The 26,553-nt window shown below is 55.9% G+C and overlaps 1 protein-coding gene across 1 annotated transcript; it reads left to right on the top strand.

Annotated features, from left to right (window-relative positions):
• Nucleotides 1-9,395: 9,395 nt before the first annotated feature.
• Nucleotides 9,396-22,550, top strand: MYLK2 (myosin light chain kinase 2). Its single transcript, XM_042930134.1, has 13 exons — nt 9,396-9,447; nt 9,918-9,995; nt 10,092-10,446; nt 11,365-11,666; nt 13,230-13,335; nt 13,936-14,029; nt 16,263-16,372; nt 16,457-16,598; nt 19,107-19,177; nt 19,322-19,450; nt 20,243-20,395; nt 20,590-20,722; nt 21,639-22,550. The coding sequence occupies exons 1-13, from the start codon at nt 9,396-9,398 to the stop codon at nt 21,717-21,719; spliced, it is 1,806 nt and encodes a 601-aa protein (XP_042786068.1). The 3' UTR covers nt 21,720-22,550.
• Nucleotides 22,551-26,553: the final 4,003 nt, after the last annotated feature.

Below are 26,553 nucleotides of genomic sequence, written 5' to 3'. Positions count from 1 at the left end.
GTTGTTCTGGAAGCGGAAATCTAGCCCAGATCACTCCAGGGGACTAATCCCTGAATAATGTCCTCTGACACACACACATATTTTCTGATGTTTCTCTTGACCTTGGAACTGGTTAAAGACTGCACAGAATGTTCACTGAATTCTTACAGACTACTGCGAGGAAGTCCCTCCCATCCTTGGCTTTTCCAAGATGTGAGGATATCCAGTAGTGGTTTTTCTATTGAGGCAGTTTAAGGACATCACAGTGAAACCAATGATCTTGCCTTGCTGCTCTTCTGTTTCTCTCCACCATAATTCAGTTTTTACAGTGTTCGTGGTCAAGGGGATTTAGATTGTTTTGGGATAATTGTCACAGGCTTCAGGAAGAACACAAAATTATTTAGTGGAAAAAGTCCTAGATTAGGAATTGGGAGAGTGGCTTCTGGCTTTCTGACCTTGAGCATGTCATTTGAATTCTCCAGGCTCAATCTCCTCATCATAGAAGTTAGAATGATGTTTCTAGAAAGGACTTTCCTCCAGCTTTTCAGATGACAGTTTGCTCCCAGTTTTAACGTGACCCAAAGGCACTCTGAGCAGCAATGGTGACTGTCACATTGGGCACTTATTCATCCCTGTTGGCCAATGTGACTCAGTGTGACCATGCAGGAGTCATATGCTCAGTATTAATTATCAGTGGGTATGTGTCACCAGGGGTTGCCAGAAGCCCCTGCTGTTTACCCAAAGCTAACAACCTAACAGGACAGGGCTAGCAGCTGCTGGTTAACAACCAGCAAAGGGAGCAGGGAGACCTCTCAGAGAGAGACTCCATGGGAGTTTGTGCAGGCAAGAAAGGAGAGGGGTTTGAGTTGAGCCTGCAGAAATCACCCTTACTGGCTGGAGGTTGATGTCTGCACTGTAGGCTCACTGATTCTCATTTGCTCATTAGCCTTTTTTCTCGTGGTGATTTGTTACTGCAGCGATAGAAAACCTGGCATGAGCGTCAGAAGGGGCTGCCGGTACCCACTGCCCTTCACTAAACAGCTTTGCCTTTTGTGCAGCTCCCTCCCTTGCGACATTCGCTGTACTGACAACTGGGTCTGAGTGTTTCTGCGTTTTCCTCACACACACACACACAGAACACTTCTATTACTCGGAGGCCTCATGAAAATGGGTAGGAATTAGGCCGGAAGCTCAGCAACTTGGGCTGGGGGACTTTTCCCCGGGATAGTGGTCCTCAGGGTGTGGTCTGCGGACCGGCAGACCAGCCTCATCAGGACTAGACGTGTGAATTCTCTAGCCGTTCTGCAGGCGTCCTGAGTCAGACTCTGGATGTGGGGCCCCTCCGGGGGACTGAGGCACTCCCAGGCGGGAGGACAAGTGCCGGGAGAGAGACCTGTAGGTCCTGATAGACAACAGGTTTCCCAACTCAAAGGTCCCTATGGGCCAAGGAGCCAGCAGCCATTCTCCCCCGTGACCCTCAGTGCTGAGGCCAAACAAGAGGGAATCTGGAAGGCAAGAACACTCTTCCCCTCTGGAGCTCCTTGGGGAGACACGTTTGTGAAATCCGTTCGTGCGACATAGGAGAGCTGCTGAGTTTGTTGAGTAGGTATTTATCTCCTTAGCCAAGGCTCCATTACCAGAATAAAGGAGAGCAGAAGGCTTGTCCATAGGGCCTTCCAACAAGTCATTTGACAGATGAGGAAACTGAGGCTCCAAGTTTAAGTTGGAGTGTCCCCAAAGTCACACTGCTAGTAGGTGGCAGTGTGGATCCGGGTCTGTCTGCCCCCGGGTGCTCTCTGCACCTCCCCGGTTGCATCCCTTGAGTAGAGCCAGCTGCAGAGGATGGACATTCTCAGGAGCTCCTGGCTCTTTTTGGAATCGGGTGACACTTGACCAGACTCCCCTGGGTGAAGAAGAGGTTGTGTCTGTCAACCTCCAGGGCCAGCAACTTCACTTAGGACCTGGGAGCAAGTGTCTTATGAAGGCTGCAGCTCGGGCTGGAGCCCTCACTCAGCTCTCGCACTTGCCGCAGGAACCTCCAGCTAAGCATCCCAGAGGCCGGAGGCAGGCGCCCCCTCCTCCCTTTCACCCAGCAGGCATCTTCTCAGACCGTGCTTGGGTTCCCGTCAGGGAGGTGGCAGCTGCCAGTCAATTAAGTCACAAGCCTTAGCAGGACAGAATGGTGGCCAGGGTGGTCAAACTGCCAAGTGACCGCTGCCGGGAGGTGCTTTGCCCCGGCCCACTCCCCATCCTTCGTCTGGATGCCCCCTCACCATCCCAGGCAGGGCCCTCTTCTCACAGCGGTCGCTCAGAGCTTGCCAAGCACCCCCTGGATCTTATGGGAACCCAGTTTAGCAAATGGACCTCGAGTTTTATAAATAGCACAATGGTAGGCCGGGAAGCCATCCTGTGCAACGGGACAGAACATGCATTCCCCGCTTTTTGAGCCATTTCCTGGGATCGTGTGGTGGGAGCGACTTCCTGTGCAAAGTTGAATTACTTTCAACTCCCAGGTCCGTACTCCGTACTTGGGTCTCGCTTCTACTCTTTTATGTGTCTGCAATTGTCCCCCACCCCCACTGGCCCTGCCTTCCTGAAGTGGTGCTTCCAACTCTGCTCCTGGGACGTTTCCTGTTCTTGGAACAGCTGCACCAGCCTGGGGTACCCTCCTGCTACTTGATCCTATAGGGAGGTGTCCAGTGGCCCTGGGTAATTTTCAGATGACCTTGTTCCTCTGACGTCATTACATGGCTATTTTTGGCTTTGCTGTTTATTGCTGCAGAGTTGGGCTGAGATGGGGGAGAGCGAGAAAGTGAAGGTTTCCCATTGTCCCGGGGCCCCGCCAAAGTGGGAACATTTACTCTTCAACACTTACCGAGCACCTACCGAATGTCAGGCCCTGGGCTACCAACCTGATGACATAGTCCAAGCATTCTTCACTTGCTCACAAATTCTTTGTTCTGCGGGCATTTAGTGATACGAGTAGGAATTAAGCATGGGGGCCCTGGAGCCGTATGGCTTGGGTTTAAATTTCAGCACCACTGGAACACTGTCTCCGATACCTTGGGCAAATGACTCTTCTGTGCCTCAAGTTTCCTCCTGGAAATGGGAGTCATAGCAGTATCTACTTCATAAAGTTGCTATGAAGATCAAAGGAATTAATACGGCACATGGTAAATACACAATAAATATTCGTGGCTATTACTGTTAACAATGGCACCACTTTTTGTACCAGATCCTTGGGATACAAAGTTGACTGACCTGATCCCTGTCCTGAGCTGGATCTGGATCCAGACCCCCAGAGCCCCAGTTACTGGGGACAGGGGGCACCGTGCATACAACAAGTCAGAAGGGAACGCCTGCCTTGTGCGCCATCGTATCCGAAGCTGTGTGTCTTTTAAGTTTATTTATTTTGAGAGAAAGTAAGTGCACAAGAGTAGGGGAGGGGCAGAGACAAAGGGAGAGCGAGAGGGATTCCCAAGCAGGCTCCACGCCCGGCACGGAGGACCCCAACACGGGGCTCGATCTCATGACCGTGAGATCATGACCTGAGCTGAAATCAAGAGTCGGATGCTCAACCAACTGAGCCACCCAGGTGCCCCTGTACCCTAACTTGTAAGGGCATTTCAAGGAAACGAGGTGAAGTTCTTGTCCTGGGAGAGCCTCAAAGCAGTGGTTCTTAACCCTGACTGCACATCAGAATATTCTGGGGAGATTTAAAAAAACACCAACATTCTGGGCTGCACCTCCCCGATATTATGATTTAATTGACCTGAACTCAGGAGGGGCTCAGGCTTCGGGAGTTGTAAAAGCTCTCCAGACACCCCACTTGCATCAGCGCTGAGAAGCATGGCCCAGGCTCTAGAGGCCTCTGAGAGCTCATCAGCTACACCAGTGGTGTTCTCTCAGGAGCGCCTCAAAGCGGGTCCTCTGACTTGGGGGTTCTCGGACTCGGATGCGCATGCTGGCTATAGAGACAGAGTCCCGCGCTCCCTGCTAAGGTGGCTTCATCTGAAACCAACTCTGGAGCCTGGGTACTGAAAGCCCGTTGGAGCCAGGCCTTCAACTGAGAAGTCTTCCCTGACCATCAGTCCCAATCTGTGTTGTCTTTTTATCTCATATACAGCTCATACCACTTTCTGTCTTAAATTGTAGAAACCTGTGTCCATATTGCTATGTTTCAAATTATTTATTAAGCTGTTTAGAGTCACCAATGGTCACTTCGAAAAAAACTTGGAAAATCCCAAGAATGAAAACCATCTCTACTCCCATACCTATTAAATATGTATACTTACATCCCTCTAGACATTTTGCCATTTTTTTTAAATTTTTTTAATGTTTTATTTATTTTTTCAGAGAGAGAGAGAGAGACAGAGCACGAGCAGGGGAGGGGCAGAGAGAAAGGGAGACACAGAATCCGAAGCAGGCTCCAGGCTCCGAGCCGTCAGCACAGAGCCCGACGCGGGGCTCGAACCCACAGACCATGAGATCATGACCTGAGCCGAAGTCGGACACTCAACCGACTGAGCCACCCAGGCGCTCCTGCCATTTTCTTAATAAATGTTTTTAACAACAAAAAAGGATCCTACTTCATGAATGACTTTGCAATCAGTTTTCACTAAAAATGTGCTATGTGGTGATTCTATAGCTATTCTTCAAACATCTGTGTTCCCAAAGTGGCCACTTTAGTCTTGAGCATTCAGTATGTAATCTTAGCAAATGAAACTACGTTTTTGAGATGGATCAGTGTGCCATTGGAGCTTCCAGAGGGATCTCTGTTCAGTCTGCCACACGGAGTGTCCATAGATGCTGCTTATCAGCCTCAGAAGGAAGAACAGAGTCTGCTGTAAGGACAGCCTCACCCAGGCCTCTCCCAGAGGCCTGAGAGGTACTCTCAGAGTGCCAGGCTTCGGGGCCCGAGGTGGGAGAGGGCAGGAGAAAACCGCCCTGAGAGGCTCCCATGTCAGGACCACAGGAAAGTTGGAGGGGAATTGGCCGTTCTCTTTGGAGTCAGAAAGGTTACTCAACTCCCTGGATTTTCCATCACAGCCAGGCAGGGAGAGGGTCAGGCTGGGAAACGTCTTCTCTGAGCAGGGCCTTTTAAAGCCTCTTGGCTGGGTCAATTTCCTTCCAGGAGCCAGGGGAGCAGTGCCCGGGTGAAGTTAACCCCTCGACTCCCAAGCAATTCTCCCAGGGATGGGTGAGCCTGGGAGCCCAGGCTTCTGGAATGCAGAGCCATCCAGGGCAAGAGGCCTAAGGAGCCGTGAACTCTGGCTGGAGAAACCTTCCTTCTGGCCTTGTTAAATCCAACAGGCATAATTGCATCCTGCTGACCTTAATTCCCCTGGCGGGTTTAATTGGTCCTGGCATTGCCCCACTTCCTGCCCTGCCCCTGTAGAGGCAGAGAGGGCGGCGGCCCAGCTGGTGCAGGCCGGGAAAGCCCCTTCTTAAGGGTGGGCAGGGTCTCTGGCAGCCCCCCGCTGGGCTGGGAGGTTTCCCCGCACCCCTCCCCTGTGCCTGCAAGAGAGCAAATGAGAAGAAGCCCGGGGACTCCCAGGGCACAGCTGGCGGAGCTGAGCTTAACCCTGGGCGAGCTGCAGGCAATCCCGCGGACCCGGAACCAGGCCAGCCTCTCATCCCAGCGGGGGAAGGACTGTGGAGGAGCCTGTGGAGGAGCCGCAGGGACAGCTGAGCCCTCTACCTGGGCGTCCACAACATTATCACGCTGCCAGCACCGTGCCAAGCGCTCTACATACCGTGTGCTCCCTAAAGCTCCCGGCCACCCTGGGAGAGGCAATGGGGCAGAGGGGTGATGCGCTGAGCCTTGGCTTAGATGGATCAAACCCAACTCTGTGAATCTGCCCCGTGACTCAGTTTTCCTGTCACATCTGAGAAATGGGGATAGAAGAACTGACATTTATACAGCACTTAGAATGTCTCCTCCCCATGTTCTACAGGCTGTATATACCTCTCCCTATGAGGGAGGTGCTCAAACGCGACTGCATTTGTCCACACCTAAGTGGCTGATCTCAGAGCTCCTAACCATTGTCCTGGAGATGTGTTGTCACAAAGTTGCTTACCCCGGGGGCCTCACCCGCTTACCAAGAGTTTAAGAGAGGCCAGTTATTTGGGAAGCATAACAGTAACAAATGTAGCAAATAAAGCCGCTTATGTTGTCCCAGCTCGGATTTTGGTCTCGACAGGAGGTGGTGCTGGATTCAAATCTGCACAGTTTGCAGCTACTCAATGGCTGTGTGACTTTTGGGAAGAGTCTCTTGCCTTCTCTCGGCATCAGCTTCCACACCTTTTTTTTTTTTTTTTTTTTTTTTTTACGTTTATTTATTTCGAGAGAGCCAGCGTGGGTGGGGGAGGGGCAGAGAGAGAGAGAGAGGGAGACAGAGAATCCCAAGCAGGTTCTCCGCGCTGTCAGCACAGGGCTCAAAACCACGAACCGTGAGATCGTGACCTGAGCGGAAACCAAGAGTCAGACGCTTAACCTACGGAGTCACCCAGGCGCCCCCAGCTTTCGCACCTTTAAAATGGCCTGATCCTTGGCCCTGGAGTCCTTTGTGAGGATCCAGTGAGCTGGGTAAAGCCCTTGGCAGAGTCAGGCCTGGCACTTAGTGTGCACCGACTCAGTAACTGATCAGTACCGACAACCAGTTAGTAACACGGGAATGTCAGCAAGGGCCATCATACTAGAGAGATCCCACAGACCCCGTCCAGAGCCCTGCTAGTCAGTCACTTACTCACCAAACACTGACTTGGCAAGTACACTTTGTGCTGGGGACACACATGAGCACCATAAAGCCCCTGCCCTCGGGGGGCTCCCAGAGACTGTCAATGGTGGGATCAGCCTGGAGCTGAAGGAGGCCAAAGCAGGAGCGTCCAGCGTTTCAAGCTAAACCAGAACATGCTGTGGGAACCACCAAGTAGGGTGCCAGGGGCTCCCAATAACAGACATGGAGAGGAAGCATTTCAGGGGCGCCTGGGTGGTTCAGTCGGTGAAGCATCTGACTTCAGCCCGGGTCATGATCTCACGGTTCGTGAGTTCGGGCCCCGCGTCGGGCTCTGTGCTGACAGCCCGGAGCCTGGAGCCTGCTTCGGATTCTGTGTCTCCCTCTCTCTCTGCCCCTTTTCCTCTCTCTCTCTCAAAAATAAATAAACATTAAAAAAAAATTAAAAGGAAGCATTTCAACCTTCAGGACGCCATCAGACCACAAAGGGGATACCTGGCAGGGAGAGGCGGGCAAGACACAGGCCAGGGAAATTTTAGGGAAGAAAGAGGACTTTGGGCTTCGAGGAAGGACATTTCTGGCTCTACTCCTTGCAGAGTGACTTTGGGCAAGTTACTCTCTTGATCCCCGTCTTCTATTCTAGGGAATAGGATGGCAGTGCCCCACAGAGTGATCACGAAGATGAAGTTTTCAGACAACATGGAGACAGCTAACCGCAGGCCCTCAAAAAAAACCAAAAAAACAAAAAAGAGAACGCCTTTCCTGGGTTCAGATCCTAATGCAGCCCCTGACAAGCCATATGGCTTTGGATAAGCGACTTAACTGCTCCGTGCCTCAGTTTCCCCATCTGAATAGTACCTAGCTCATTGGGTTGTTCTGAATATCACGTGAGTGAATCTTTATAAGAGCACTGGGAACAAGGCCGTGGGACACTGCTGAGTACTAGACAGGCATTCGTGAGGATTTTTGCTTCCCAGAAGAGGCAGACTTTCACCTGGACCTCGAAGGAGGGAAACGGAGGACAGGTGGGCCAGGAAGGGCAAAAGTCACCAAGACTGGAGAAGGAACTCCAACTTCGGTCTTTATTAGTTTCTGCCAACAACCCCAACATTTGCTCCCTTAAAAAAAAAAAAAATCACTCATTTTGACTGGTATTCCGTTCACATACTTCACGGTCCAAATAGAAAAAGTGAAAGGGTGTGCAGTGATGTCTCCCTCCTACCTCCGATCCCCCGTTTCTTCCTTACTGCCCCAAAGACATTCTTACCTGAATACAGTGAAAGTTTGTGTGTTATTATAGAGATCACCCTCTTTTGCCCCGATGATAGCATATTCTGCACATGGCTTTAATCGCGCCCCCCCCCCCCCCCCCATTTTGGAGATGGCTTCGTATCATTTCGTTCACAGCATCCTCGATCTTTTTTACCGCTCCGTGATCTCCCCCTTGCTTAGACGTGCTGCTTGCTTCGGTCATTTCCGCCCCCCTCCCTCCGAGGGCAGGGGTGGTTTCCTCCACGTGGGAGAGCATGGGTGGAGGGACAGGATGGTCGCCACAGCGAGGACCTGAACCCAGACGCCCACTCCAGGGCTATTTCCGGGACACTCAGCTCAGCCAGTTCTCAAGGTCCCCCTCAGAGACAGTCTCTGGGCAGGCAGCCCCTGGATGATGGAAGGCTCTTTGGATACCTCTCCTCATCCCATCTCAGCTTGATTACCTCGGGCCTGAGTGGCCCCCAGGTCACCACCGCACTGGAGGACCCTTGCAAAAGGCTCTCCAGCAGCCCCCTCCTTCCAAACAGGCTTCGGGGGAGAACGAATCTGCTTGGTGGGGTGGCCCTGAGCACTGACCGTCTCCCAGCCTCTGTCTCCTGGGGAGCCCAAGAAAAACATATCTTCAAAAGAAAAGGCTTTCAGGCCCATGGGCATGTTGAGCAAATGTCCCTGAGACAATTTCTTACCCAAAGATGCCCCAAGTAGGTCTGGATGCCAGGGGCAGGGATCATGGGCGCAGAGCTGGGCAGGGGGGTCAGGGTGAATAGCCCCAGCCTGCATGGCTCTAACCAGCTTCTGGGAAACCCCAGGAGACGTGGCACACAGGTGGGCAGAGCCAGGGCCCTTCCTGAGCATAGCCTTGTCCTCCAGCCCCGCCCAAGACCCCCTGGTGTGCCAGGCCCCCTTCCTGATCCTGTCCAAGCCAGTGACACCAGACAAGGCCTGGGAAAAGGCTGCTCCCTCAGGGCCCCAGATGCCCCCCTCCCTTTTCTCTTCCTGCTTCTCCCAACACTACTCTCCCCCCAGTCGGTCTGTGGGAAGAATGCTGTGTCCTCTGAACGGGGGCCAAGAGTGACAGGTGGTGGCAGTCCGAGCTGCATGGCCCCTGGTGTAAGAGATCCTCTCCTCCGTCCCCGCCTCCCCTGCCCGCGCCCCTGCCTCCGCCTCTGCCCACCCAGCCCAATCCCTTACAACTGCCCCAGGACTGCTTCTGGGCAGCCGCTGCAAGTCAGACGGCCCTCAAGTTGCCCCTCTCTGCTCCAGGTACCTTTTTCCCCTCAGTCAGCTGGCCCTGGCTCCTCTCGGCCAGACAAGAGGAGGAATCTGACAGCCTGACACACCTCACTCTTCTTTCTGCAGCTAGAAAGACTTGAGTTAGACAAGCAGAAGCACACGCCTCCCTACCTCATGGCGACAGCAAACGGAGCAGTCGAGCTGGGAATCCAGAGCCCATCGACAGGTGCCAAGCTGGGGCAGGAGACAGAGGGAGGAGCCTGGGAAGGGGCGTTTGAATCCAGGGCTGGGCCCGTTCCTCAGTGGGAGTTCTGTGCCCCAGGCCTTTTTGTATGGCGTATGAAAGACCCAGAAATTACAACTATCTCTGGGTGACGTTGGGCTGGGTTGAGGGCCTGCATGAAGCCCTCCCTGGAAAGAACGGGAAGATGGGAAGCCCCCATGCATGGCATCTAAACATCCTGGGCAAGGGACGGTGGGGGCATCAAGGCGCATTAGAGGACCAGAAGTCTCCCAAAAGGGCCTCCCAGATCCCGGCAGCCCATCTCTAGAGCCCATCAGATGGTCCCAGAGGCTCAGTGGGACCAGCATTTGCAAATTGCTGCCTAGGTAGGGACCTGGGCCCAGAGCTGGTCTCTGGCCAGCCTGGCTGGGGGTGGTGGGTGGATCCTGACTGGTGTCTCACTTCCTTTGCAGACAAAGCACCTAAAGGTACAGCAGGTGAGGGACCCCCGGCTACGGAGAAAGAGCCTGGTCCACCAGATCCAAAGAAAGGTCCTGGGCCGCCAGATGGGAAGAAAGAACCTGGCCCCTCAAACCCAAAGGAAGAAACCAGTCCCCCGGATGCAAAGAAAAAACCTGGGCCCCCAGACCCAAAGAAGGAACCTGTTCCACCCACCCTGAAGAAAGACGCCAAAGCCGGTGTCCTAGAGAAAGGGGGCGGGTCCCCGGCCCAACCCTCAACGAGCAGCCAGGGCCCCGAGGGAGAAGGCGACCTGGGTGGGGGCCCCGCGGAGGGCAGCGCTGGGCAAGCAGCAGCCCTGCCCCAGCAGACCGCGACAGCGGAGGCCAGTGTCAAGAAGCCCAAGGCCAAGCAGGAGACCTCAGGCAGCCAGGGCCCCGGAGAGCCCAAGGTACACAAGAAGGCAGCCGAGGGCCAAGCAGGGGCCAGGAGGGGCTCCCCCGCCTTTCTGCACAGCCCGAGCTGTCCTGCCATCATCTCCAGGTGAATGCCCCCTGTCCAGCAGTGGGGACGGGTCTGAGGCTCTGGCCCCAGAGGTCATGCGTAGCTCCTCTGTTTTGGGCATTGTTGTCACCATGTTCAGTGCTAGATTGGGCGGTTCTGAGACAGTCTAGCATCTGTCCTGGGCATTGGCTCTACTACCTTGTGCCCCTGCAGAAACCAGGATGTGGTGAGCGTTCATAGACACCAGGAATGTCAACACAGAGAGGTCCTCAAAGACCTCTTCTCTAAGCATCTGGAGTCCAGAGTTCCCCTTCCTCCATGAACTTGGTTCTAGCCAAGGGCAGGACTGAGATATCGGGGTGGGGGTGGGTGGGTGGGGAAGATAACTTACCTTCTTACTATAATGCGAAAAGATGACTAATAATCGGATTGATAGATCATTACTAATACTTTCATAAGCATGATATAGCACCAGTCTTCGGCAATCTGTTAGACTTACCTGAATGCTAACCACATGAATGATATTAGAGATGTATTATAAACCACAGTAGTGACACCATATCAGTCAGAATTATATATTAATATCAGTTAATACCGTGATATCATTGATACATGATCTATTGAATTACCACGGTCTTCATGAATCAAGAGCCACACGCTGTCCCTAATTGTAGCCACATAACAATTAACCAAAACAACAATCCTGTTAGTAGATATTAATGATCTATTAGTGCATTGATAGTCAAGATAGTGACCACAGACATTTATGGTATTATTAATGTCCCTTGACTTCATTCAAAGTGAATTTGGATGCATCACCCCATGCATTTGAGGGAGCGATGGGGGGTTGTGTTAGCTCCAGATTGCAGGAGAGGCTCTGGAAGCATCGAGACCTCCCGGAGGCCAAAGCACAGCTCTGACTGCTAAAGGCATCATCTCTGCATCGTCATGTTCTAGGCCCGAGAAGCTGCCAGCTGAGAAACCCCCAAATGAGGCATCAGAGCTCATCTTTGAAGGGGTGCCTGTGACCCCCGGCCCCGCGGATCCCGGGCCAGCCACGGTGGCAGAAGGAGGGAAGGACATCCCGGCAGGCAGCCAGAAGGAAGCAGGAGAGAAGGCTCCGGGCCAGGATGGCCAGGCTAAGGTGCAAGGGGACACCTCCAGGGGGATCGAGTTCCAGGCTGTTCCCTCGGAGAAATCGGAGGTGGGGCAGGCCCTTGGTCCCACAGCCAAGGAAGAGGACTGCTTCCAGATTTTGGGTAGGCCAGGGGCAGGTTGGAGGCTGGGGAGGGAGAGGGGCTCCCCAGATGTCCCCATGTCTCTCAGTTTGGAGCGCTGAGTGTCGTATAACTCTAAGAAGTACAAGTTCCTGGTCCCTTCGGATGGAGAAACCGAGGCTTGGGGAAGGGGAAGCGTAGCGAGTGCCCCAAATCCACAGCCAGGACAGGATCTGTACCTGTCCAAACAGCCCCACTCCAGAGCTCACTTTTTGCACTCTCTTCTACTTTGTCTACAATGGGGTTGCGGGGCGGGGGGGGGGGGGGCGGATTAGGCAGGTTTTGGAGCAGCACCAACTCTCTGGACAGTGGAATTTAAAGTCAGTCTGTAGAAGAGCTCAAAGGCCAAGCTTTGGTAGTTCAACTGCATCCTGGAGGGGGTAGGGAGGGTCATGAGAGCCATAGAGGGTTCATGAACTGAGGAGCACAGGTGTATGTGTATGGGAGCAGTGACCAAGGAAGCTGGGCACGTGAGATGGGGCAGGACTGTAGAGTGGCCTTAACTGATGGTCAGACAAGGAGCTGGGGGGTTAGTGGTTTATTAAGGAGGAGACATAGAGCATGAGCGGGCTTGGGGATCAGCTGAGTAGGGAAAAGGCCTGGGCAGGGGTGCAGCAGGGGTGGGGGTGGGGTGAGATGGGGTCAGGAGAGCCCAGAGTGTCCTGACACCCCCCTCCTCCAGGCTGAGGTGCCATGGAAGCCCAGTCAGCCCGCCTGGTCAGCGGCACGGTGCCACCCAGACAGGGTGGGAGGGCCTGGCGGCTGGGCAGCGGCCAGGAGCACTGCCTCCTCCCCCAAGCAGCGGCAGAGCCTCTGCCCCGCCCCCTTCAGAAATCACATCCTCGGGGTGACGGGACCTGAACAACCTCCAAGGGCCGTCAAATGTATCACCAGCCCGGCTTCCCTGCTGCCTCTTGCTATTTATAAAGAGGTTTCCATTCCCGATGACTCAGCCTGTGGGCCGCCAGGGCCCGCTGTTCCCCGTCGTCACCGCTAGGTGGCAGCCTCTCCCTACCAAACACCGCCTTCCCTGTCTCCTCCCGCCCTCGCCCTGCCCTTGGGCGGTGCCCAGCTCGGGGCAGCTTCTGGTGTTATTAGAGGGGATGGTAGGCAGGTCCAATCACCTACCCCATCATTCAGACATAGTAACGCTGATCTGGTCCTCCGCCATTATCGTCCCCACCCCACCCCGCCTTTTTTTTTTTTTTTTTTTTTTCTTTAATGGAAATGCAGATAGCTTGGGATGGAGACTTCCTACCTTATAATGTGGGAGGGCCCAAGAAATCCAATCAGCTGTCCCCATTGTTGTGCCAGGAGAAGCTGAGCCCCCTCTGACAGAGTCCCAAGGCCATTTTGTGTGTTGGTGGCAGAGCTGAAACTGGAAACTGGGCCCCCTAGCCCCTATCCTGGAGCCAGCTGTCCCCCAGGTATCATCACTTGGTGAACTTTGCTGGATGGGGCCCAGGCCAGGCAGGAGGGGGTGGTGCCGGGGTACATCCTCAGCAGCTCCTGCCACCGACTGATGGCTCTGTTCTGCCTCCCCAGATGACTGTCCGCCACCCCCAGCCCCCTTTCCCCACCGCATCGTGGAGCTGAGGCCTGGGAACATCCACAGTCAATTCAGCCTGAACTCCAAGGAGGCGCTGGGCGGGTGAGAGCTGGGACCCGGAGCCCCTGGCCCACAGGCAGGAGCACATCGAGCACCCAGGGCCTCACGTCTTTCATGTACAAGGCCCCCCCCACACCCCGATTGGACGTGATCTCTGTGGACACAATTACTTCTACGTGGTTAATAACCCCCATCGTATGCAAGCTGTCACATGGGTTGATATGCACTCACGCCCCCGTCTCTCACACAGATACACCATCGGCCATTCAGTGTTGCCCATAGGAGATGAATGGTATTTTCCTGGCTGTTTCAGTTTTAGGCACCACCCTGATCCCCGCAAGGTGCTTCATAAAAAACCCCGCAGGTGACTTGCCCAGGGCCCCAGGGCCCATGCTTACCACAAGCCTGTGAGCTATCACACCAGGGGCCATCCTCTGGATGAGCCGACCTGTCCTGTGCCCGTGGTTTTTGTGGCTCAGCTCCTGTCCCTGCAGTGGAGCTCATAGCTTCCGAATGGAGCCAGGCTGGCTGGGACAAGCGTACTGTCACAGAGGGGGATCCAGACGGGAACGGAACACAAGCCCCCTACCTCAGCCCTGTGTCCCCGGGAACCCCTTCACTCCCAACCTCTTCTCTCTTCAGCGGCAAGTTTGGAGCAGTCTGTACCTGCACGGAGAAAGCCACGGGCCTCAAGCTGGCAGCCAAGGTCATCAAGAAACAGACGCCCAAAGACAAGGTAGTAGGGGCTGGCTGCATGGGAGTGTGAAGGGGTCCTTGGAGTGGGGAGTGGGTACCTCTCACCTCCCTCTACCCGTATGTCTGCACCAGGGGTTTGTTGTGTGGACCTTGATGTTGCTGAAGGGGTCACTCAGATAGACAGATGGACAGGCAGACAACCCTGCCACAGGGCCTGAAGCCCCTACCCATAAACAAGACACCTCAGTTAGTGAACTTATCCTTGCGACTTCCCCTTCTAGGCACAGGACATTCAGGCCTTCTGTTTGTTTCAATTCAGCAAACACTCATGAGTGTGGGCTCTGGGCCAGGCCCTGTGCTGGGCCCTTGGGGTCCCCAAGGGAAGTGAATGTGGTTTCTGCCTTCAGGGAATGCCGAGGTAATCAGGCCCCGTCTAGAGCTGTGCCTCCACACCCAGCCCGGGCCCGGTTCAGAGGAGGCCAAGGGCAGTGTTTATTTAAGGAATGAGTGAATGAGTGGATGAATGAATGAATGTGGGCAGAGGCTCACGTGAAGTGAGGGAGGGAGTCAGGTGTGTGAGGAGGTGATGACCGTCTAGCAACCTGTTGTGGTGAGGACTGGAACTCAGGAAAGCTAGGGCGGGGGGTCAGGAAGGGGCTGTGGAGAAGGCTCCTGATTCAGCTGGCGGGTCTCTCTAGAACAAAGGCTTGAAGCAGAAGCTGATTCTGGTGGCGGGGCAGGGGAGAGAGTTTCAACCAGAGGGGAACCGTGAGGGGAAAGGCCTGAAGGCCAGAAACGGCAGAGACCTGCTGGGGACCCTTGGGTTGAGGCAGGGGAGCCGAGAAGTGAGCTGATGGGCATTCGAGGCAGAGACCCAGCACCTGCAGAGGCCTGGAGCCTGGGAAGAGCATGAGAAGGAGCTCCAGAGGCCTGCAGCCCTGCCCCTCTGTCACGGCTCTATGCACGCTGGGAAGGCGTGTAGTTTCTACGTGACTCTGCCTTTCTCCAACTCCCCTACTCGACTGCCGGGTCTCCAGGCCTCTGTTATGGACCTTGCTCGGCCTAGACGCTCAAGACACATGTGCTGTGGACATTAATTGGAGTCAGCTCTTGACTGCTTTCTTCCTGAGTACTTTTTCTGCGCCATTCGCTGTGCCAGGTGCCGGGGACACGGTGGCGAAGTCCGTGGGTCCCTGTCCTCATGGGGTGACAAGCTAGAGAGGAGGAGCAGACAACTAAAAACAAGCACAAAGCATGGTGTCAGGCACTGAGATGCGCTAGCAGGAAAAGTAAAGCGAGGCAGGGTACAGGGAGTGGGGGGCCAAGGGGGCCATAAAGATAAGGTGGTGAGGTCAAGGCCTCTCTGGGGAAGTGACGAGCGCAGTGAGAGACGAATGAAGGAGTAGAATCACAAGGAAAAAGGGAAAAATTTGGGCAATGACGTGATGCTGGGGGGCAAGGGGGCGGGCAGGGGGAGAGGCTTGATTTGTGGCATCTGGCAATTTCCCTGGTGTAAATATTCCTACCATGGCTGATATCAGCTACCGGTGTGACAGGTGGCTTTCAGCCTCTCTGAAAGTGACAGTTTAGCAGCCTCGACTAGGAAGGCAGTGATGGAGCAGGTGAGAAGGAACTGACTGGGTTTGTAATCCAAGAGGGTTTCCTGATGGCGGGTGTGAGGGAGTAAGAACGCGGGGAAATCTGAGATAGCCTCTAACTTTCTGTCCTGCGCACCTGCGCCAGGGGTCATGCCCTGTTGCTAACAGGCAAGCTGAGGGCAGCTCAGTTGTGGGGAGGGGGCCACATCGAGGGTTTCATTTGGACCTGAGAGACTCCGCATGTCACTTGGACATCCAAGGGGAATGGCAGTTAGGCATTTGGAGCTGTTGGTGCCTGGAGTTCAAGGGTGCAGTCAGAGGTGGAAGTACGTATTTGGGGATCAATTACATTTGGATAGAACGGCAGGTACTGGGGCTTGAGGAGGATGCCCGGGGAGAGTGGTGAGCGGAGGACTGGCCCTTGGGCACCCCCGTGTTCAGGCGGGAGGAGAAGGGGAAGATCTGGCAAAGGAATGGTGTCCCAGCAGGAATGACCAGGGGTAAGGACACAGTCTCGGGAGTGGGGAGAGACAGGAGGCAGGGAGGCCAGCAGGGAGGAGGCCGGGCAGTGGTCCGGACCAGGCCCAACAGGTCCGGCCAAGGGCAGAGGGGTGGAGGGTGGAGGACAGGGAGTGGTGACACTCAGGTGGGGCCCCTGGCTTCCCTGGTCCCCAGGAAATGGTGATGCTTGAGATCGAGGTTATGAACCAGCTGAATCACCGCAACCTGATCCAGCTCTACGCGGCCATTGAGACCTCGCACGAGATCGTCCTGTTCATGGAGTAGTGAGTGCTGGCAGTGGGGTAGGGGACCGGGTGGGGGTGCCAGCCGGCCTGGAAGCAAGCTTGTAGAGGGGTCTGTGCACACAGCATCGAGGGCGGCGAGCTCTTCGAGAGGATTGTGGATGAGGACTATCAGCTGACTGAGGTGGACACCATGGTGTTTGTCAGGCAGATCTGTGATGGGATCCTCTTCATGCACAAGATGCGGGTTCTGCACCTGGACCTCAAGGTACTGGAGCTGGGGCCTCCTGGGAGGGGTCAGGAGCAGCATCCGACCACCTGAAACCTGGTGGCAACCAGCTATCCCTCCGCCCCTCCCGTCGGTCCTTCTCTTCCTCCCTCCATCCTTGTATCTATAGATCCCGAAGGGTTTATTGAGTCTTCACTAAGTACCAGGAGCCAGGGTTACAAGACAGAGTGAAAGAGACTTGGTCCTAGCTCTCAGGGCGTCTAGTCTAGTGCTAAGTACACATCTCTTACAGTCCTGGGAGCCCCAAGCGCACCGTCTCACGCAATGAACTTGCTAAGTGTTGCTAACGCGTCCACCTCAGTGCTGGCCCCTTGTAGGCGCTGCGAGTGTTTATTGATTCATCCCACAAGTATTTGTGGAGGGCCTACTCTCTGCCAGGCAGTGTTCTAGGTGGTGGAGATCAGGAGTGAACAAAGCAGATAAAAACGCCTGCCCTCTGGGAACTTATGTTCCAGAAGGGGAGTCAGAAAAACAAATCAATTACGTATAGCATCAGTGCGGCAACACACACGTGACAGGCACTAACAAAAACGTTCAGTGAGAGGATATTCACATCCCTCCTCTGACCCTGCTCAGTAACTTGCAGGTAGGGGGTCAGGGACAGAGCGAATCGGGTTTATGGATCACGCCAGCTGTGGTCAGCTGGAGCTCGGCGATGCGGGCGGTGGTGCTGAGTAAGCAGGGGCAGCGTGAGTGCTGGGTGTCACGTTTGCAGGATAATCGGCAGGGCTGGTGGAGAATATGGAGCATGACCACTGCGGTGGGTTAGCACCCGCTGGCCTCGTGGATAGTCCTTTCGCTCATTCACTCGACAAATATGTATCGAGTACCTGTGCCGTGCTAGGCTGCTTCTGTGCTGCTGTGCATGGTGCTGGGCACGGGCGTTACCATAGGGATGGCGAAGGACACGCCCCTTTCCCCCGGGAGCCTACAGGTTAGTGGGGGAAACGGACCTTCCTCAAATAGATCATCTGAAACCGGAAAAGCGTTGTGAAAAGTACATGAGAGTAACGGGGAGACGTACGAGGTGAACTTGGGAGGAGCATGCAAAGGCCAGAGCAGGCCCAGGGCTGGCCAGCACCTGTACCGCGGGCTCACTTGGGGTCAGAGCTGTTTGGGGCGTATGCGCCTTCCGACAGCCCGCCAGGCGGGTGTGCTGTGAGCATCCGCCCTGACAAGTGAAGCCAGGAGAGTAAGGAGATGGGTTCCAACGGGCCAACGTGGCGGCAGGGAATCTGAGGGGTGGTTGTAATGACCAAGGGCCCAGAGGGTGGCGGCCGGGACCAGTGGCAGGGATGGAAGGTGGCCAGACGGTGGCTACATTCTGAAGCTAGAGCCAGTCTGATTTGCTGAGGGTTTGGATGGGGGAGGGGGCAGAGGGCAGGGAGAGGAAAGAGCAGGGTGACTCCTGAGTTTCTGGCCAGAGCTGGTGCCTGCACGTGGCATTGGAGGCCTCCCGTTACCCCCGTGGAAGCCACTGCCTCTGGGGTAGAGCAGGGTCACCAGTTAAAATGAAGTGCCCTGGGAAGAAGCTCATTCTGAAGCCTATCCTGAAATGTGTTTTTTCAGGAGAGCAGTAAGTTTCTCCTCAAAGAGGGGTTTCGTGGTCAAGTAAGCTGGGTGACCCATGGCCCGACGGCCCTTCCCAGGGCTCCTCGGGAACTCTCAGACCAGGAGGAGGTCTGAGTCTGTGTCACTTCCCCCAAAAGATCGCACCCTGGGACCTTTCTTTTCTTTCTCTGTTTTGTTCGAACACCAGGTGAGCGGGTGTCATTATTCCTGCTCTGAGCGGATGCCTCGGTTCAGAAAGCGCCTTCAGAAAGCATGCTGTCAGGGTGCTCTAGTCAAACGCCCACAGAGCCCAGATGTGTAACAGGGGCCAGGCCAGGGCCGTGAAGGCCCCGGGAGAACCAGAGGACTAGCACCCGTCGGGGATCACTGACAACTCACCCCGGGCGGTGTGTGGCCATGAGGCGAGGGCTTCTGTTGTTTCGGGAGGTGCAGAAGATCTGGAAAGCAGGGTTTTTGTGTGAAGTCTCCTGCCTTTGAACCATTGTTAACTACCAAAAAGGTTTCTGCCTTGCAATCTCAGATTAGCCCTGCGTCCTCGGGTTACAGGAGGAGAAAATGGAGGCCCAGAGCCAGGAGGGACTGGCCTCACAGGAACTTCACTCACACACTCACCTGTGCTGGAGTCACAGGATTCCCAGGAGCCTTGGCTGAGCACCTACCCGGTGCCTTAGTTAGACATTGGTGGGGGGAACAGGGAGGCAGGGAGGGGACAGTCCCTGCCCTGGGAAAGTCCCTCTCTGGGCTGCGGGGTCCTCATCTGTGCCTGGAACAGGCAGGCCCGGGGGGTCACTGATCGGTGGCCCACACCGGCAGCCTGGGCCTCTGCTCCAGAGAGCCCGAGACATGGGTGGACCTGGGTGGGGACGAAGGGTGAGCCAGGTCAGAGGTCAATCCGGGCCACCCCCTTCTCCTCAGCCAGAGAACATCCTGTGTGTCAACACCACGGGCCATTTGGTGAAGATCATTGACTTTGGCCTGGCACGGAGGTACCACCTCAGTGGGGGCGCGGGGGGGCGGGGGAGGGTAAGGGCAGGGCAAGCCTCTGAGGTGGGCAGGGGGCAGGGGAGGAGCGGAGGGTGCCGGCACGAAGGCCGGGGTCTGCACTCTGAGCTCTTGCTCTCACCCCCAAGGTATAATCCCAACGAGAAGCTGAAGGTGAATTTTGGGACCCCAGAGTTTCTGTCACCTGAGGTGGTGAATTATGACCAAATCTCCGATAAGACAGACATGTGGAGTATGGGGGTCATCACCTATATGCTGTGAGTCCTGAGAGAATGTGGTGTCTGTGGGACTGGGCATGTGGGTGGGCAGCTGGGGCCAAAATTGGCCTTGGGGTCCTGGTGGGGTGGGTCCCATCTCTCCACTCTCTCAGGAAGGGGGTTGCTGGGGTTGGGAGTGCTAGGGAGAACCAAGAGAAGGGAACTTTGTACCCATTTTGTAGATGGAGAAATGAAGGCCCCTAAAGGCACAGTGTCCTAGCCTAAGGCTCTGGACAGCAGACCTTTATGACTCAGGGTGGGGGCAGAGGGGCAGCAGACATCTTTTATGCACTCATCATTCCTCTTCTCCATTGTAACCTGGGAAGCTGGGATGATTATGCCCATTTTACAGATGAGAAGAGTGAGGCTCAGAGAGGGGAAGTGACTTGCCCAAGGTCACCCAGCCAGTCAAACCCAGGTCTGTCCCACTCAAGAAGCTGGGGGTCGGGGCACCTGGGTGGCTCAGTCGGTTGAGTGTCCGACTTTGGCTCGGGTCATGATCTCACAGTTCGTGAGTTCGAGCCCCGCGTCGGGCTCTGTGCTGACAGCTCAGAGCCTGGAGCCTGCTTTGGATTCTGTGTCTCCCTCTCTCTCTGCTCCTCCCCCGCTCACATGCTGTTTCTCTCTCAAAAATAAATAAAGATTAAAAAAGAATAAAAAAAAAAAAGAAGCTGGGAGTCTTTTCAGCTCATGGTGCTGCCTTCTAGGATCTGCCTCCATCCCCTGAGCCCCCAAAGGTGACTCAGGGTCCCCAATTTCATCTCCCTGCCCCCTGACATCCCCTCTCTCCAGGCTGAGTGGCCTCTCCCCCTTCCTGGGAGACGATGACACAGAGACCCTAAACAACGTTCTCTCTGCCAACTGGTACTTTGACGAGGAGACCTTTGAGGCCGTGTCCGATGAGGCCAAAGACTTTGTCTCCAACCTCATTGTCAAGGACCAGAGGTGAGGCTCACCCCAGGACACAAACCCCGTGTGTGCAAGCCCACTGCGTGCGTCCCTGCATGTGTGTGTGTGTGTGTGTGTGTGTGTGTGTGTGTGTGCGTGCACTGCAGGGCAGGAAGAGGGCCGGGCAGTGGCTGGGCTCTGGTGTTTCGCAGGCATTCTGCCCATCCTCACCGCACTGCCCCCTCCCACAGGGCCCGGATGAGCGCTGCCCAGTGCCTCGCCCACCCCTGGCTCAACAACCTGGCAGAGAAAGCCAAGCGCTGTAACCGCCGCCTCAAGTCCCAGATCTTGCTTAAGAAATACCTCATGAAGAGGCGCTGGAAGGTACCACTGGACACGGTGGGGAGGAGGGAGGGGCTGCAGGCGGGAAGAGCTCCTGGCACCAGATCCCAGGCCCCACCAGCCCTGCCTTGGCAGTTTCTATCGACCAGGCCTAGCCCTGTCTGGAAAACAGGGTTGGCTTTTCTCTCTCTCTGTCCCGGGCTGGTTCCTCTCCTGGAGTAGTGACCCTCCACCCACCCCCTAGAAGCGTCTATCACTTCTAGGCATGGGGAACACGCCAGTGGACAAAAGAGACAAGGATTTTAATTTTTATGGACTTACTTTGGGTAGGTGGGGGGGGGGATATTAAAAGAGGTTAAGGAAGGGCTCTAGAAAAGAATGAGGATGCTCAGGAGTGCCAGGGGAGAGGTTGCATTTCTTAATAGGGTGGTCAGGAAAGGCCCACTGTGAGAGAGCATGTGAACAAAACACCTGAAAGCAGCGAGGAGTAAGCCATGCTGGTACTGGGGAGAAGAATGTTCCAGGAAGAGGGAATAGCCAGTGCAAAGGCCCTGAGGCAGAAGCGTGGTTGGCAAGTGTGAGGAACAGGTGGGGTGGGCAGTAAGGCTGGAGGGGAGTAGGCAAGGGGTTAGGGAGATGAAATCAGAGAGGGATGGGAGGCAGGGGGTGGAGGGACTTGGCCATAGCAAGGGGCTTATGTTTTACTTGGAGCGAAATAGGAGCCACCGAAGCATCTAGAGCAGAGAGGTACCCAGGTTTGGCTGCCATACCTGTTGAATGAAGGACGGTGTCCTGGAAGATAGGTATCATGGCACCTCCTGTGGCCACTCTGGGTACTGCACCCTCCCTCCACCTGGCCTTTGGGGAATGAAGGAGACCTACTTAGGGGACGCTCTGCTGGACCACAGCTTCTCCTTTGCCCCGAGGCTGACTGGGACATTTCTCCCTCATCCCTCAGAAAAACTTCATTGCCGTCAGTGCTGCAAACCGCTTCAAGAAGATCAGCAGCTCGGGGGCACTCATGGCTCTGGGGGTCTGAGCCCCGGGAGCGCCTGAGGCCTGGACGCAGCTGCACAGTGGCCGGGGCTGAGGCCACACAGCCCAGAAGGCCAGAGAAGACGGGCCAGATCCCCAGGGTGGGCTGGCTAGGACAAGACTGCGCCAGGCTGGGAGGCTCGGGGCTCCCCACGACCCCGCGCAGCGACTGCTTCCCCGACGTGAGCTGCCTCAGATGTGGCCTGAATCGATCCTGCTAACGCCTCCCCAGACAGGGCCCTCCCCGGCCCGTCTGTCACAGCCCAGATGCCACAGGCCCTGTTGTCCCCTCCCTGGCTCCCCCTCTTGGAATTGCTACCCCGGTGACCCCTGCTTGGCCTCACCTGGGGCATCCCTGGCCGGGGCTTGCTCCTAGCTGGAACGGGAAGGCTGGGGGTCCCAGCACGTGGGGCTTCTGCGGTTGTGGATGGGAGGCCCTTGGTGGGGCAGGAAGGCAGCGAGGCCAATTCCTGAGGCCCAGCTGCCAGGGGAACAGAGCAGGCTTTGTGAAAGAGGACCTCCATGCCCCCGCCCGCCTCCCCGCTCCCAACAGATAAGGCCTAGTACACACCATCTGGCCCGGCCCGGCCCGGCCCCCGCCCACCTTCCTTACGACCACCAACACACAGGAACTCCGTGTGAGAGAAGGACGCCCAGCCCAGGCCTGGCGGAGAGTGAGGGGAGAGGCCTGGGGGACAGGGAGACCACCCCCAAGCGTGCCTGAGGGCCAGGCTGGCCCAACCCAGCCACTCTGGACCCTCATCCTAAGGGTCATCCACGGCTTCAGATGATGGGGTCAGCAGGCCCAGGAGGAGGGGGAAAGCCATTGGGCAGTCCCCAACCTGCTCTCAGCTTGTGCCTTGTAAATAAATGTACAGGTTGGATGTGGCTCCCTTCCCGGTGTGTGTGTGTGCCCGCACTCAGGTGAGGTCAGAGAGGACTGCTGTCCACTGAACGCTGCCACGTGCCGGGCACTCTAGTGGCACTTGAGTGCATGGCGGCGTGGTTACTGGCGCAGCCCCGGGAGCCACACTGCCCAGCCCGCGATCGGGGCCAGGGGTTTCCCTACTTTGTGCCTCGGTTTGCTCATTTGTCACAGCACCATTATTGGATGCTTACTGTGTGCCAGGCTCCAGTCAAGTGCTTGTATGGACGTTAACTCGTTTCTCTCTCACTGTAAGCTTATGAGGTAGATATTCTTATTATTTCTTTTAAAAAATTTTTTTAATGTTTATTTTTGACAGAGAGAGAGAGAGAGAGACAGAGCATGAGTGGGGGAGGGGCAGAGAGCGAGGGAGACACAGAATGCGAAGCAGGCTCCAGGCTCTGAGCTGTTAGCACAGAGCCCGACGCGGGGCTTGAACTCACAGACCGCGAGATCATGACCCGAGCCGAAGTGGGGCTCTCAACTGAGCCACCCAGGTGCCCCAATATTCTTATTATTTCTATTTTACAGAGGAGAAAACTGAGGCTTAGAGAGGAGAAGGAACTTGAAGGCTATTCAACAGGTCAGAAGCTGGAGCATGAAATGAACTCTTCTGTCCCCCAGAGCAAGGCTCTGCTCGTGCGCACACCCTGCTTCTCGCCAGAACAAGGTGTGAGCAGAAAACAGAGGCTCCGGGTGGCATCAGAAGTTCGGGCAGGACTGTGGTGCCTTCGCTGGAGCTGCAGGGATGGGGGTCTCCCCAGAGGCCTGGGGGGGGGGCGAGGGGGAGGAGAGAGCTGTTCTCTGCTCTTCCCTGGGGCCACAGCCTGCTCTGCCCCAGGCCTGCATACAATGCAGGGGAGGGGGCTCCATCTGCTGGAGAGGGCAGCCCAGGGGGCAAGAGAGCTTAACACTAATAGGGCACAGTCTTTCTGGCTGTGAGGACAGCTGAGTCAGAGGTGGGACTGGCCTACGAGGGACAGCGGGTCTGCCTGCTCGGGGTGAACTGGTTCCAGCAGGAATGGCAGGGACAGCAGTTCGCACGCATTGAGCCCTGCTGGGTACCAGCTCTGGTCCAGCTCTATGTGTTCATGATCGCACTGATTACTCATGGTGAGCCCGCGTGGCAGGCACTGTGTTATGTCCATTTCTCAGATGGGGAAACCAAGTCTCAGGGAGGTTAAGCCACTTTCTCAGGGTCACACAGCTCGTCGATGGCAGAGCCAGGATTTGTACCCGGACTATGGGGCCCAGAGCCCCTGCTCTTAACAGTTACACTGCCTACCTTTTGAGAAATCTTGGACTTGCCCACCCACCGAGACCTTGACAGTTCACCCCTACCTCCCCTGCCTCCGTGAATATTGGCCTGGAGGGCAAGGCCAGGGTTCTCACCCCCTACCCTGGCCCCGTACCAGCAGGTGAGTGCAGCGTCCCACGGCAGCAGGTGCCACACGGGCGGGGTGTGGCAGACTTTGGGGACTAAGCCTGGGGGTCTTGCACTCAGGGTTTGAGAAGCCTGGGGAGCCTGGCTTGGGCTCTTGATGGGACTCGTGCTTATGGGCAAGGCCCCCAGGGCTGTAGATCCCTGCCGGCCTGCCTGCCCGCCTGCCTGCTCACCACCTGCCAGCTGGGCCAGGCCTGTGGTTTCCTCTGAGTTCTCTCAGTCGCTGGCCCCCACCCAGGCTGAGCCTCGGCCACACAGCGTGATGATGAGGGATGAGTCACAGCCGTGGGGCGGGGGGTGAGGAAATGAGGTCCGGCCACAGCAGAGATCCAGGGCCTGGATCCAGCTGGGGAAACCGAGGCCAAAACAAGGAAGGCCCCTCAGCAGAGAACCCAGGCCCCTGGACTCTGGGTGCAAGTCTCAGTCTCCTCCTCTACGGTATGCAAACGACAGCCTCAGCTCTGCTCCCCACTGCTACCCCTAGGGCCATTGTGACAGTCACAAGGTGGGATAGGGTGCCCATTTACCATATTTCACAGCTGAGGAAACAGGTTCAGAGAGGGCAGGTGACTTGCCCAAGACCACACAGTAAATGAACATGTCCTAGAAGGAAGCCCACCCAGAACCGTGGAACAGGGCTGATCACTGCTTCTGTCCCTATCACCTCCTAGGAGTGCATCTTGGAAGGCTCTTTTTGATTTATCAGGGGCCCTCCTTTGTGCCTCCCCTGGTCTCTGGAGGTAAAGGATATAGACTCAACAATATGGATGGGGAAATGAGGGTTCAGAGAGATTTTGTCCCCTCCAAGGGCCACAGAGCACACTCAGAAAAAAAGCTACGGTGGCAGCCCTCAGTGTGGGGCTGAGTTTCTGCCTCTGGGCAGGCCTGGGCCCCAGCCCCATTACCACCACTAGAACCCCCATCCCCAGCAGCCTCGCAGGAAAAAGCTTCTCACCCTAGGGGCCATCCTGGTGGAGAGAGTGAATCCATGGCTCTTTGGGGCCTGCCAGCTGGAGCCAGGGCCAGGGCCAAGGCTCTGGTCTGTGATTCTTCAAGTCCCGGGTGCCAGCTGTGAGTATCCCCTAGCTGGTTGTGCCCGACCGTATTGCCTGGTTGTGGGTCGGTTCCTCAGGCACGGGGCCCGTTACAATGCTGACGCTGTGATCTTCCCTGCAACGTGCTTCCTGGGGCCACAGGGCCATGAGCTTCCCCTCCCTGCTCAGGGTCCTGGGCACCCCCTTGTGGGCTAAGAAGGGTTAACACCCTCAATGGAACAGCTCCTCCTGGTTGATTCCAGCCCAGAAAGCGTTCCTCCAAGACTATTTCCTGCCTCTGGGCCTTGGCCAGGCCCACAGTGACCACCCCCATGGGTCTGAGGCCGCATCTGGTTTGGATTACACCAGGCCTGGTGACGCTGCCTCTTCCTGTCTGCGTCCAGTGGCCTTGAATTCCACTGGCCACCTTGGACCCAACGGGGCAGTGGTGGGAAAAGATTCAGCCAGTGACAGTGTTGCCCGAGGGTGTGAAGCGGCCAGCGTTGGCCCTGAAGGAGGTGCATACCTGCGCCGAGCTTCCATTCGTGCAGCTGCCCACACACCTGTTCCTTTCGGCACGTTAACGCTGCGATTTACTGAGCGCCAGGCACAGTACCGAGTGATTTCCATTTATGAACTCATTTCATCCTCACCCTGTGAGTGGGTATTTTCCTTAGGTATTTCATCCAGATGAGGCAGCTGAGGTTCAGGGAGTTTGTGGACAGGTCTCTGGGTTCCCAGCCAGTAAACAGTGGGGTCACGATGCAAAGCAGACAGTCCTACTTCTGACACATCCAATCATGTCACAGCTGTTTGTTGAGTCCCTTCTCTGGGCCTGGCCCCAAGCTAGAACCCAGAGGTGAACTGTGGGCACGGTCCCCACCCCCAGGGAGCTCACAACGTCTGGAACCCTACCAGGTGGGAGGTTGGGGGTCAGGGCGAAGCTGGAGGGCCTCAGAAGAAGACACTAACCCCCATTCTCTTCTTTTCAATGGCGGCGAGTGACATCCAAGCTGAGGGCAAATAAGGGGCAGACTTTTTCCAGATGGCATGAGGTGGGTGTTCCAGGCAGAGGAGATCACATGTCCAAAAACTTGTAGCTAAGGGCAAGCTTGTCTTGGAGCATTCCAGTATGGCAATAGGGAGACATGGAGGGGTTTTGAGCAAAGGAGGCACAGGGCCAGATCTGTGGTTTACAAGGATCTCTGAAGCCAGGGAGGTCGGTGAGTGAGAGAGGGAGACTGGAGGCAGGGAGGCCAGAAGGAGGCTGGGCCAGGTTGGCTTGAGAGGTTAAAGAGAACAGTTGGGGACTGGAGGCAGACGCAGGTCTCATGAGCCTCTAGGGAGACAGGCTGATGACAGGGAGACTGCACTCGGGTCACACAGAATGGGGCTCAAATCTACTTATTTGCCCTCTCTGAGCCTCAGTTTCCTG

Source organism: Panthera leo, chromosome A3, assembly GCF_018350215.1.
Source record: "Panthera leo isolate Ple1 chromosome A3, P.leo_Ple1_pat1.1, whole genome shotgun sequence".
In the NCBI taxonomy this organism is placed as follows: Eukaryota; Metazoa; Chordata; class Mammalia; order Carnivora; family Felidae; genus Panthera; species Panthera leo.
Note: the sequence above shows the minus strand (reverse complement) of the source record. Positions and strands in the feature narration are given on the sequence as shown.

Coding starts and splice junctions, on each gene's coding strand:
- MYLK2 (XM_042930134.1), top strand. CDS start 9,396: ATGGCGACAGCAAACGGAGCAGTCGAGCTGGGAATCCAGAGCCCATCG. Junction 9,448..9,917: donor AATCCAGAGCCCATCGACAG/GTGCCAAGCTGG, acceptor CTTCCTTTGCAG/ACAAAGCACCTAAAGGTACA. Junction 13,336..13,935: donor TCCAAGGAGGCGCTGGGCGG/GTGAGAGCTGGG, acceptor TTCTCTCTTCAG/CGGCAAGTTTGGAGCAGTCT.